The sequence below is a fragment of the Natator depressus genome, chromosome 3, assembly GCF_965152275.1.
Source record: "Natator depressus isolate rNatDep1 chromosome 3, rNatDep2.hap1, whole genome shotgun sequence".
NCBI classification, from domain to species: domain Eukaryota; kingdom Metazoa; phylum Chordata; order Testudines; family Cheloniidae; genus Natator; species Natator depressus.
Window position 1 is genome coordinate 205056021 of NC_134236.1, and position 13834 is coordinate 205069854.

At 38.3% G+C, this 13834-nt stretch overlaps 1 protein-coding gene across 7 annotated transcripts in view; it reads left to right on the top strand.

Annotated features, from left to right (window-relative positions):
• KIZ (kizuna centrosomal protein) overlaps positions 1-13834 on the top strand; it is a 101124-nt gene that overhangs the window by 65344 nt on the left and 21946 nt on the right. For all 7 annotated transcript variants that reach the window (XM_074949742.1, XM_074949743.1, XM_074949741.1 and 4 more), the window contains 2 exons: positions 3828-3993; positions 5051-5116. In XM_074949742.1, coding sequence (XP_074805843.1) covers positions 3828-3993; positions 5051-5116 — 232 coding nt within the window. The remainder of the gene's footprint in view (positions 1-3827; positions 3994-5050; positions 5117-13834) is intronic.

A 13834-nucleotide genomic window follows, 5' to 3' on the forward strand; every position in this document is an offset into this window, starting at 1 on the left:
TTCTTCATGCTCAGTTACACTCCAGTAAATATAGGACCAATGCAGCTTATTTTAGAACATGGGCCATCTTTTTAGCCTGATGTAGATCCTACCAGACTTTGGTTAAGAAGGCCTCTCTCCAGACATGCTGGAGACCCTAATAAGGGTGTGAGAGTTTGGTTCCTGCTGATCCAGACATCACCCCTTGTACTTTCTGGGATGTCATTGTGGGATGTCTGATGTGAAGCCATCCCATTTTATCTGGATTCCTAAATGTAATACTTAGTTTCCATTTATTACTTGTGAATGATAATTGGGAATGGTTTAACAATACTTAACTAGAGGCCCAAAAAGTCACAGTGAAGGAAGAAGGCCATATTAGTGTAAAAAAAAAAAAAAAAAAAACCAACCTGGTTTAAAGGGGAAATGAAGGCAGCTACAAAAAATAATTATATAATATTTACATATGGAAGAATGGGGGAATTGAATATAAATAAGAAGTTAGCAATTGTAGGAAATTGATAAGAGAAGTAAAAGGGCATGAGAAATCTATGCCCAGTTGAGGTAAGGACAATAAGAAGGAATTTTTAGAAATATATATTGGGAACAAAGAGAATCTAAGAATGGTATTTGTCCATTACTAAATGGAAAGGGTAGAATGATTAATAGTAATGCAGAAAAGGCTGATGTGTTCAATACATATTTGTTATGCATTTGAGGAAAAAATAGATGACATAGTTATATCATATGATAACACTCTTTCCATTTGTCTACTATCTCAGGAGTATGTTAAGCAGCAGCTGCTGCTAAAGCAAATGTTTTTAAATCAGCAAGTCCAGATAACTTGCATCCAGGAGTTTTAAAAGAGCTGACTAAGGAGCTCACTGAAGCATTAATGTTGATTTTCAATAAGTCTTGGACGAATGTGGAAGTTTCCAGAGGAAAGCTAGTGTTGTGCCAATATTTAAAAAGGGTAAACAGGATGATGTAGTTAATTTATGGGCCTGTTAGTCTGACATCTAACCAGGGCAAGATAATGGAGTGGCTGATACGGGACTCAATTAATAATGAATTAAAGGAGGTTAATATAATTAATGCCCAACCAACATGAGTTTATGGCAGATAAATTTTGTCAAATTTGATATCTATTTTTTTTAATGAGATTAGAAGTGTGGTTGATGAACATTAAGGTGTTGTAATATACTTTTGATTTGGTACTCAGGACATTTTGACTTTAAAAAACTAGAAAGATCTAAAATTAACATGGCACACATTAAATTGTGGCTCAGAGGTCTCAAAATGTGATTGTAAATGGGGAATCATCATTCAATGAGTGTTTCTAATGGAGTCCCACAGGGATTGGTTCTTGGCCCTGCAGTATTTAATATTTTTTAGTGTCCTGGAACAAAACATAAAATCATCACTGATTAAAACTTTCAGATGACCCAAAAATTGGGGGAGTGGTAAATAAAGAGGACCGGTCGCTGATACAGATTGATCTGGGTTATTTGATAAACTGGGCACAAGCAAACAATATACGTTTTCCTATGGCTAAATGTATACATCTAGGCACAAAGAACCTACCATACTTCTATGATGGGAGACTCTATCCCTGAAAGCAATGACTCTGAAAAAGATTGGCGGTTGGGAGGGGGGGGGGAAGGGAGGAGGGAGGGAGGCAGGCAGGGTGAGAAGGGATAAAGAGCTCAATATTACTAAGCTTAACAAAGAAGGTTAAGAGGTGACTTGATTAGTCTATACGTATTTACATGGGGAATAAATATTTAATAATGGGCTCTTCAATCTAGCAGAGAAAGATACAACTTGGTCCAATGGCTGGAAGTTGAAGTAGACAAATTCAGACCAGATATAAGGCATACTTTTTTTTTAATGTATTTATTTTTAGACAGTGAGAGTAATTAACCATTGGAATAATTTACCAAGGGTCATGGTGGATTCTCCATCACTGACCATTTTAAAATCAAGATTGGATGTTTTTCTAAACATTAAGATCCAGGAATTATTTTGAGGAAGTTCTATGGCCTGTGTTATACAAGTCAGATTAGTTGATCACCGTGGTCCCTTCTGGCCTAGAATTTGTGATGGTGCACATGTCCATCAGTAACAGCATAAAATATATTAGTAGTAGAGCCTTTGTTATGTCCGTTGAATTGCTTCTGATATACTACATTAGATTTGCATTGTGATGGACTCTCAATTGGAAATAAGTCTGTCTTTTCAATAATAAAAATATTTTGTGACCCTGGCTATATAACCTAATTTATCTTTAACATTAACAAAAAGCAATTGCTTAGAATTTCCCTGATTTTTGTTGATGTGCTTTTCTTATTTTCATGTATTGAAATCCTGTGCATGAGGTCAATTTGAAAAACAAAACGAAACCTTCACTGAAAGTTATTTGCTTACGACTCAGAAAGAGCCATTGTGGTCTCTTGGGTAAATAGCGGATTAAGAAAAAAAGCAAATGAGTAATATTTACCTATGGGACCTGAATGATTCCAGTTGGAGCCATTCCATTCTCACAGGTAAACATATAAAGAAAGTCACAAAATCTAGGATTATTTCCTTGAGACATCAGTCCAGATCCTTGGAGGCTGCCTCATTTATTGAACCATTAGATAATTAGAGCTTGAATCGAGTAAGATTTGCGGAATCAGACCCCTAATTTGCACACTATATAATAAAAATCCTTAACAGCTGGTGGAAGTAAAAAAATGGAAACAATGCTGTATATTGATAAAAGGTTCATTTGAAAATACTTCTTTTAAACTGTCATTTGCTTGGGGGTGTGTGTGTGTGTGTGTGTATATATATATATATATATATATATATATATATATATATATATATATATATATAAATATATATAATGTGTTGTGTACTTGATTTTAAGTTTTGGATAAAATCCATTTTTGAGTTCTACAACCAAAAATTAAAAATATGTAATTTCTATTTTAAAAAGCTTTAAATGCTCAGAAATAACTTATTTTTTTGAGAAAGTGCAAAACTTGTTTCTAGAACTTTGCTAGTTGCTTTTAGCTTGGAGCTGTGCTTTATAGCAATTATAGCCTTCTGGGAAAATGTAGGTTTTAATTAAAGATAGAAAAAGCAAAAAAGAAAGCTAATACATCCTTAACTGTAGAGGTATGAATGATGCTGCTGAAATGCATGAGAGTACACAAGACCGAATAAACTGTCTGGGGACAATCAATAATACCGTACATTTAGAGCCTGATCCAAAGGCCATTTAAATAAGTAGAAAGACTCCCATTGACTTCCGTGGGTTTTGGCTCAGGTCCTTCAGCCCCAAGCACGTTGGGTTAGGTATAGTTTTACCTAAACTTACTTTACTTGTGGTTTAAACAAATTTAGGTGAACTCCAGGCATGGCCTGCCTGGCCAGAGTGGATGAGGAAAAATGCTTCAAAGCCCAGTTAGTCTGAACAAATTTAAAAATATTGTAACAATGTTTCTGGCCTAGCATAGGTGGTGGCACACTGTATTTTCTTTCCTTGGTGGGTAACTCATCAATGAGAGAACACTGATGATTTCTGGAAAATGTAAAAAAATGTAAAAATGTGTGTAAAAAAAAAAAGTCTTTGTAAGTTTGTGTTAGGAATTAAATTAAACTATGAAGTAAAGTAACAACAATTTAACTTAGAGATAATTTAATATCTAACAATAAATATCTTGGTAACAGATTAGATTGTTAAGTAAAGATTAACCTACATTTATGTTGAAAAAGAATGTAGTTCTGAGGCTACGGATAATCGCGTGCTGCAGTTATTTTTATGTATTTATTTACTTTATTTATTTTAAATGCTGTAGGTTACTCTGTTATTGAGAGAGATCCTTCCGGAAGTGCGTGGTGATAGGTCATCTATTCATAGTAATGAATCACCTTACTGCTTGCCATCAATTCTGAATGACAAGGGTGAAATAAAGCACACAAAACACGCTCAATGGCTTGACAGCATTGGTACAAGGGAACAAGGTAACTAATGTTAAAAGATCCACAAAAACAAATGCATTCAAAGTTATTGTCATTCTCAGTGTATCAAGGTATATTTATAAAATATAATACCAAAGTCTGTAGAAAACTGTGTATATTACTGCAGTTCTGATGAATTAACAAATTACTTTTTTGTATTTACCTTGGGGTAATACAACATTCTCAAATGTCCACTAGGAGTAATTATTATTTCTGTTCACTTATTTTAAATGAACGTTCTATAATGACTAAATTTCTATTTTTCTTTTTTAAATGTAAATTAGAAATGTAAGCCCTGTGTTGAGCTCTGGCTACCATTTATAAAACAGATTTAGCCATATCAAAATTAGGTAAGTATTGTTTACTTATAAACTCAGATTGGGGAATAGCTTTTTATTTTTTTTTCCCCCTTCCATTTTCTTATCCATGCCAAGAAAAGCTGCATTGCATTTTCGAAGTTATGAACTGAATGCGTTTATAAAAGTTGGTTAATATCTTTAGCTAAAGAAAAGTAATATAATGTAGTCTCTTGCAATGACTAAAATATGGTAACTTCCTTGGTATGCTTTCAGAGCATTCCTTACATGAAAAACTAAAAGCGACAGGCAATTAGGATGCAGTCCTCTTTACACAGCAAACATAAACAAACTGATTTAGATCTCCTAAATTCATGCTAGTTTGACCCTTGGAGGAGATTTAAACTATTTAATTTTCCAGTGTGATGTATACTATTGCTCTTGGACTATTGGGCAAGACTGTAGTGTTTATAGGTTTTGGGTATTGTTGTTGGTTTTTAAAAAAAAACTCATCAGGACTTACATTATTTAAGATATTTGGTTAGCTCGCTGCTTTCTCTGGAAGCTACACAGAGGCACAGTAGCATCATATTTGACTAAAGTTCACAGTAGGCTCCTCTTTTAAGAACCGTAATGGACAATTTAGATCAATAAATAAGAGATAACAAATGTGAAAAATTAAAGGGAATAGGGCTTAAAAGAACAAACCAGTCTGATCATTGTGGCTTTGAAATGTGTTTTCATTATTGTGTGTTCACACACAGAAGTCACAAGCTGGTGTGAAGATGAGAGCAAGGAAGAAAGCTTGGCAGAAAAGATCCCTATTACAGGTAAAAGTAATGGCTGCATAATAGCCTCAAATACAGTATTCAACTTTATTATATAATCAAAACATTGCATTTCAGTGGTTTGTGCATCCACTAATAGTGAGTAAATTCTGTTACTACATACTGAGCACAGAGATTAAACGTAAGATCATAGAGTACACGCTTATGTTAACATAAACCAAGATGGAAAAATAACAGTGCCTATTTAATTCCTTGTAATCATGTTATACATTTAAACCATGTGAATATCCTCTGTCATTTAGCCTTTGAGGTCTTCGTATCGGTGTTACAAAGGTCAGTCTCCATGGGGAAGATCCAGTAATTATATGGCAAACTACAGATGTTTCTGATTTGATTCTTTTCTTTTCTGTAGTAATTGAACGTGGGTATCATTAGAATAAGAGCAGAAAAAACTATGCTAGACAGGAAACTCTGCTTGTGCCTCTGTTATAAAGGCTGTCTGGTAATTTAAACATTTTATCAATAAGGTTTATCAAGACGTGCTAAGATCTCCCTGTAGCAGACGTATAATGCTTGCTTGGATGGAATTTGAAAAATGTCATTACCTTTTGAGTGGTAAGGTATCAATAGCATACACTAGTATCCAGGACAGAACTCTGGATTTGTAATCTGTCTAAATGTATTACCTTATTGTGTAAAGCCTGGCCTACGTTATTATAAATGTATTACCTTATTGTGTAAAGCCTGGCCTACGTCATTATAAATGTATTACCTTATTGTGTAAAGCCTGGCCTACGTCATTATAAATCCGAGTGTACGGCTCTGTATTTATGCAGGTGTGTACAATGATATGGAGGTGATGAGGCATACATGTGCATATACAATATTTGTTGGTTTTCCGGCTTGGTTTTTTTAAAAAAATATAAAAACAGGAGAATAATGCTTCTGTGGAGGTTTTTTAACATTTCTTTCGTGAACCCTGTTTTATCGCTCAAATATAAAGACTTACTCCTTGTATTCCAGGGTTTCACCCTAAGAGTGGTTTCCCTTTATTAAACAAACAAATTAAAGACATACTTTGACCTTTTTCCACTTTGGAGAGGGGAAAAATACCTAAGTTTACTGGCTTTGTGTGCTGTTTTTCCTCTCCTGTATCCAAACATGGGTTTGTTTTTTAACAGAATAACTGAACTGAATTTTAGAGAGGAAAAAACAAAATACAGTTTAGGAACCTAAAACTTTAACAGAATTAATGTGGAGCCTCAAAATGACAAATGCACTTTGAAAACGTGGGTGGGTGGTTAGTTAAACCTACTAGGATACAAGTTCTGGGTTCACTGTTTCTCCTGCAAAGAGTGGATGATATTACTAACACATAGACCAGTGTAAAGAATGCTCATCTTCTCTATGTAATTACATCACTAATAACTCCTTGAGGAGAGCACAGCATCCTGAATTTGCATCTTAGTAGTTAAAGAGCCTTTCAGTTTACTTTTCAATTTCTTTTCATTTTAAGGTACATTCATTCTGAGGTCTGAAAGAGATGTTGTACAATAGCTTCCTCTGACTTAAAGGTGCCTTCTAAGTACCATCCTATTTAAAAGACTCTCTTGATTGGGGTCCAGTCTTGCGTACAATTGACCCAAGTGGGGAGTCAAATTGCTAGCATCCAGCACTCCAGGGGGCACTGGGTATGTCAAACACTAGATTGCTGTGCTGCAAGAGCAGGCAAAAGCGGACGTGCCTCTTTGTGCAAGCAGAGAACTCCCCGCCCCTTACGTTCTTCTAATTAAATGTTCATTGTGTCAAACTTAAACAAAAACAAATATTACTATTTCTCTCTTTTGTGAAACTACTGAAAAGCTTTAACTAATCAATATTCAATTACTAAAATAATGGAAAAATCATTTTAATAAATTGACACCTGTGCTTTACAATCAGTTCATGCTGATTGACACCTTGCTTTCCACGCCAGTTCCGGCGTGATTTCGTCAACTAGTGTTCTGTCATTTTCTAAGAGCATGAGATATGCCATTTGAAAGCTAGGTTACTTCTTTCAGATGCGATACATCTTCAGCCCATGATCTGCCGCAGGTTTCAGTTGGCCTTTGTTGATTTCCTGACCCTTCCGTTAGTTTTTTTAATAAAGTACCTGTACGTTTTGTCTGTCTGCTTGTCCTTGTACACTCCGGGCTTTGTGGCAACACCTAGCCCACTTGATGCCTGGACTAGAATTTTCAGTCTGTTTTTGTGAGAAAAATTTTTGAGCTCAGATTAACTTTTTTTTAAATGGTTCATGTCTTTGATACTTTGTTACAGTTTTTCTGTACTATTTATATTGAGTTTAATGCATCTAAGCTCAGTCTTGAACACTCAGTGCACCCTTTTCCAATGGGGATTCATTGCAACAAGGTGTTGTGTTGAGACCTTAGAAGCACTTGAGGCTTTGGGGAATCATTGTAGCTCTTGATGGGTTTTTTGCCTTTGCTGCCAGTGTTGAGTTGGAGGGGCTTCAGCATGTTTTTTATGAAGTCTGTGTTGAAACTTGATGGGTACCTGACAAAGCTCCCAGGCAGTTCTGTTTTATTCCTCTTGTTCTACTTTTGTTCCAGAATGTTCTCTTCACCCTTGCCACCTGGGAAGGAGTGTCTGTGGCTTCAGGAAGATGTGTGACTGCTGTATCCTCTGTCTTGGAGTCAAGCGTGATGTTTATGGGTACTAGGTGTTACCCAGAGATAATCCTTTTTCACGTGGAGCACCTTAAGCCTCCCCTAGTGGTAACCTGAAAGTGCTTCATAGGATTCATCTTCTAAACAGAGGCCTCAGTTGTTCTGTTCTGCTGAATAATTGGACCTAACTTCCCAATAGGACCAACAGATCCACTTCAAATATCCACATTGAATCTGAGATCTCCTAATTGTGTAAATGCATTGATACCATCAGCACATTGCCACAGTAGGGTGATGGTGCTGAGCTTTGACTCAGTTCATGAGGCATCACTTCCATGAAAGTGCCAAATACAGAAGGTACCATGTGGGAGGCAGACACCTTCCGATGCATCACTGTAGAAGCTCTTAACTCCTGCCAGCTCCAAACTGGAACTGCAGGATACTTCTCTCCATCAAGGTGTAGCAATTGGAGACAAAGTTAAGGAATCTTGATGATAGCTTGTTGAGTGAACTGTTAAGTCTTTTAGGTTCCATAGTTTTAGTATCTCAGAAATAATAGTACCATCGCAATACCATGAGAGCACCATCAAAGATTGCTGGCCAGGGCACAGAAGTTGATTCAACAACTCAGGCAGTGTCATTCTTGATGCCAAGACCCCTCGGACCATGAGACTGAGAGTCTTTCTGCAGCTGGTGTTGATGCTTGGATGAACTGAATCATTAGAGTGGGAGGAGGGTTATGTTTCTGAGGTTAATGAGTGCTCTTTGGACATGGATGAAGCTGTTTTTATCTCCACAGCAAAAGAGCAGCAAAAAAGTGACTCTGCTCTCGTGGGGTTTTTTTCCCCACCAACTTTTAAAGAAGCTAACTAAGACAAATGGACTTCACTTAGTTACTGTCCAGGTACCCTCAAGTGCCAAGACTGATTAGTACCTGGATGAGGAGCCCGCTTTGAATGGGATTGCTGTGACCTCCCATCCTATTCTTCATGACTTTACTGGAGAACTTTTGAAAGGCACCTTGCATCTCCTTCCCTTGTCCTGTTGATTAGGGAAAAAAATACCTTATCTGAGGACACTTCCAGCTGTGTCTTCCATTCCACACACACATTTGTGATTGAGATAGCTGGTGTCAATGGGAAGACCAGTTGAACTCACAGCAATGTGCCAAAACCTTGAGTTTGATTATGGGATTTGTTTGATTATCAGGTTTACTATTCTGCAGCTACTACCAAGCCTGTGTGATCAAAGGGCAGATCAAGCTAGGAAGGAGGATGTTGATCTGTCCTGGCAATAGGTAAAATCATACTTTGGTTTGACCAATAGTTGTCAGAGCTGCTTCCAGACCCATCAAGAAAAATTTGGGGCCTGGTACACCATGTTTGCTGGGGCCCCACCCCCTCCCATTTCCCCCCTAGTATACACTGAGCTTTAGGGCTGATGGGTTAAATAAGACATTACAGATGTTTTGGGGGCCCTGATACAATTGTCACCCCTTCCCATACTACTTATGAGAGCTGGCTGCTTCCTCAGGATTAGCTGCCCAGAAGTATTCATAGGTTTCAGAGTAGCAGCCGTGTTAGTCTGTATCCGCAAAAAGAAAAGGAGTACTTGTGGTACCTTAGAGACTAACAAATATGTTAGTCTCTAAGGTGCCACAGGTACTCCTTTTCTTTTTTTAGAAGTATTCATGTTTGCAATAGAGATTCAGAAAAACCTTGAGGGCCTTCCGTTCCCTTTAGAACATAAGAATACCCATAATGGGTCACACCAATGATCCATCTAGCCCAGTATCCTTTTGCAACAGTGGCCAATGCCAGATGCTTCAGAGGGAATGAACAGAACAGGGCAATCATCAAGTGATCCATCCCGCATCGTCCAGGCGCAGCATCTGGCAGTCAGAGGCTTAGGGACACCCAGAGCATGGGGTTCCGTCCCTGACCATCTCGGCTAATAGCCATTGATAGACCTATCCTTCAGGACCTTAGCTAATTCTTTTTTGAACTCATTTTGAACTCATTGGCCTTCATAGCATCCCCTGGCAACAAGTTCCACATGTTGACTATGCATCATGTAAAGTAGTACTTCCTTTTGTTTGTTTTAAACTTCTTGCCTAAGAATTTCATTCGATGTCCCCTGGTTATTGTGTAATGTGAAGGGGTAAAGAACATTTCCGTATTCCCTTTGTCCACATCATTCATGATTTTTTTTAGACCTCTATCATATCCCCCCTTAGTCATCTCTTTTCCAAGCTGAAAAGTCCCAGTCTTTTTAATCTCCATATGCTTAATCATTTGTGTTGCCCTACTCTGTACCTTTTCCAATTCTAATATATCTTTTTTGAGATGAGGGTGACCAGAACTTCACACAGTATTCAAGGTTTGGGTCTATCATGGATTTATGTAGTGGCACTATGATATTTACTGTGTTATTATCTATTCCTTTCCTAATGATTCCTAGCATGGTTAACTTCTTTGACCGCTTCTGCACATTGAGCGAATTTTTTCAGAAAACTATCCACGAGGACTCCCAGATCTTTCTTGAGTGGTAACAGTTAATTAAGACCCCAACCTTTTGTATGTAGAGTTGGGATTGTTTTCCAATATGCATTACTTTCATTTATCAACATTGAATTTCATCTGCCATCTTGTTGTCTAGTCACCCAGTTTTGTGAGATCCTTTTGTAACTGTTTGCAGTCTGCTTTGGACTTAACTTTGAGAGATTAGGTCAAGGTTGCTTTTCAGAAGGACATAAACTAAACCACTCAGCATTCTCTGGGCTCGGAATGTCCTCATCCTTTTCCCATGAGGAAAGGAAAAGGCACCTGCTAAGAAGATGTCCGCATTCAGAGCTGCCCATTACCTCCAACTTTTTTCTCAGGTCCTCTGGCTCAAGAGCAGCAGCAGAAGCCAAAACGGACTAAGTCCCCTTTCTCAAGGCACAAGTAAAGCAAATGGTTTTCGAAGGGCTCCATAGCAGTTAGCCAGTCAGCCATTCTCAGTAGTCTGCTGGAACCTTCATTTCAGAAGGAAGCTTCAGGCTGTCTGCCTCTGATGGGCCCTAGTTGTGATGGATGACTCACACTTCACCCTGCTCTTCCTCCTGGAAAAACTGTGTGCATATGTCAGGAAGTGATGCTGCATGAAATCAAATCTCTCCAAAGAGAGTGCCTCTCTGGGTGGCAAACCCTGCATTGTGGAGAAGATGTGAGCAATTCAGATGCCCCCCCATGATAGTAGAAGTGGACTTTTTAAACCCTTCTCTAAAGGAGAAAATTGAAGGTTTTTACGTGGAAGGTCATTTTCCTGAGAGCCTTGACTTAAGCTCACAGAGGGCCATGTTATAATACCCTTCTACTAAATAGCTCCTTACTCCACTTGGACTTCAGAGGGACTACTTATGGTATAAGGTACTATACAGCATGAGCAAGCGAATCACAGTCTGGCCCAGAATGAGTAAACTTTCAGGTCTAATAGGAGATATCTAAGAAGACCTGCATCATGGCTGCAGCTGGCTCAGGCCAGATGACTCAGGCTCATGAGGCTAAAAATTGCAGTGTAGTTGCTCTGGCTCAGGCTGGAGCCCAGGCTCTAAAACTCTGTGATGGGGGCAGGTGTCAGAGCCTGGGCTCCAGCCCAAGCAGGAATGTCTACACTGCAGTTTTTAGCCACGCAGCCCAAGGTGGCCAGGCTCCAAGACTCAGTGCTGCAGGTTTTTTATTGCAGTGTAGACATACCTGTAGTGACTGATTCATGTTATATAAGGTTGTACAAGAATAAATTGGTGGATGTTATGGATTCATCCTTCATTTTAGTTTCTTTCCTAAAGATTTTCACCTTAGAGTGTCAAATATGAGCTTTGTATTTTGGGGGGCGGGGGCTGCTTTATGAAGCACTTACAAGGCTTGAAATATAAAGAATATTAAATCTGTCGTGCTTGATTTTGCTGGAGGACTGCTTGGAAGTCTTGTTTGTGCCTCGTGAGCCAACTCTGCGCCTAATTGAAGGGCCAGTCTTTAATGAAGATAGCTTCTCTCCCAACGGGTTGATTGTGTCTTTGAGTTAAATAGATATTAACAAAGATATAAAGAGTTCGAATATAAATGACTTCCTTATTCCAGTCATCAGGTTTTACTTCTTGGCATCTTGAATGTCATAATCCTTCTGTTCTCCAGGAATCTCTACTGTCTTCCTGAAGAAGAATAAGAGTAAAAACAACCTGAATTTCTAATGTAAGAATAGGCAGAAAAAAAACCTTAAAAAAACCAAAAAACCTACTTTTTAGGCCTTCCTCATACATCCTAAAGAAGCTAAAAGGGCACAAATCCAATTTTGTTTTTGCTTTTCACGTTGCCTTTAATGAGCCAATCATACTGCCAACTTTTTTCCTATGCCTGCACATCCTTCCTGGTGAGGTCCTTCTTTGAATGTGAAGTTAAAAGGTTCTTGGGGCTCCAATTGGAGTGGACTAATAAAGGCTTTAATAAGTCTTCCCAACTTTTTGTTTCATTTGATATCATTTCATTAGGAATCACTGTTATGGGGAGGTTCATGTGTAAATGACTGCAGGTTGCATTTTTTTACTGTTGTGCTCTGACAGTCCTGCAGTGGGAAGGTCCGGTCACACATGCTATCTAGAGAAATTTGGGCTGCTAGCCTCAGGGATATTTTGGTACAAAGCATGCGGTTCTTCCTACGTATGTTTGAGAAACACTGAAAGTCTGAGCTTAGTTTTGACATCTAGGCAGAAATGCTTGTTAGATCTTGCAAGTCTTCTCCTAAGTGTCTTTTTTTTTTTTTTTTTCCCCCTCTTGGGATTTTTTGAATTGGCCAGTCTTTGAAAGTTTTTGCTTTTGTGAGAGCATGTCCTTTAAGCTTTGTCAGTTTATGCTTCTTGTTATGATTAGAGGTATCTTATATCTCTCTTCATTAAAATAAAAAACCCAAACAGATACTTTCAGGTTTCTTTGTTGGGTATTGGCCTGCTTTTGGACACTGTTGAAGTGTTTTATCAGTGTTTCAATGCTGAGGTTTCCTTCAGCTCTATATTCTCCAGAGAGTGAATCCTGTGATTATGGTGGTTGTTTTTTTTTTTAAAGGGGAAATTATTTTCCTCTAACTTTGCTTCTTTGAAGGTATCACATAAGATTCTTATTTGTGGACCTATTTCCCATCAGAGTTTCGGAAGTATTCTCACCCTGTGTTTGCGCCTCTCTTCTGTATCTCTCTATCTCCACCTTTATATTAGGGGAATTTAGTGCTTGTAAAAGGGTACTGGATTGACAACACTCAAAAGTGCTCCCCAGAAAACAGCACAGACAGCAGCTGAGCGCACTGGGGAGCGCGCTTCTACCAGGGTTAGGGTAGATAATAGTTTGTGGCGATTTAATCCTTGACTACGCTTTTGAGACTACCAAAAATGTAACCATCACAATCAGTTGTGGTGGTGGAGGTTATTTAGATCGTAAGTTGCACGACTGGAACTGTTTTTATTTTGTGTTTGTGTAGCACCTAGCAAAGTGGAAGCCCAATCAATCCCCCAAGTGCTACTGTAATATAAATAATAGTTATAATAGTATATACATTATTATAGATCATTATATATGATCTATAATAATTAACAAGGTAAGTAAAGCTGTAAGGTGTGTTAGTGGTTTCTGATAGTGTTCATTTCAAGGGATGATTAACTTTAAAGGTGACTATTTAGATATCAAGATTACGAACTGATATTGATCAAAGCATTCAAGAAAGGAGAAAGATAATCATGTTCGGAAGAAGATCTATTGTGAGTGACCTTTCACTTGGGTACCCCAAGGGGGTGGAGATTGGTGTGTGGACACAGCTTGCTGAAATACCACTGATTTGTCCCGCTGCGCCCACCCAACCCCAATTTGCCTGTGTTTGTGTATAGTTTTAGTTAATATTATTGCACAGTAGTGATGACCCCCATACACACCCTGGCTTTGCTGGTCTAGTTTACGGTTTTATGGTAAGTATGAGTGAGGGTTGGGAAGTGTGTGTGTTTTGCTGAGAGACTGTGTTGATTTGTGCAGGCGGTGAATGGGGGGGGGTGCTGCGGTGAGGGGCTACA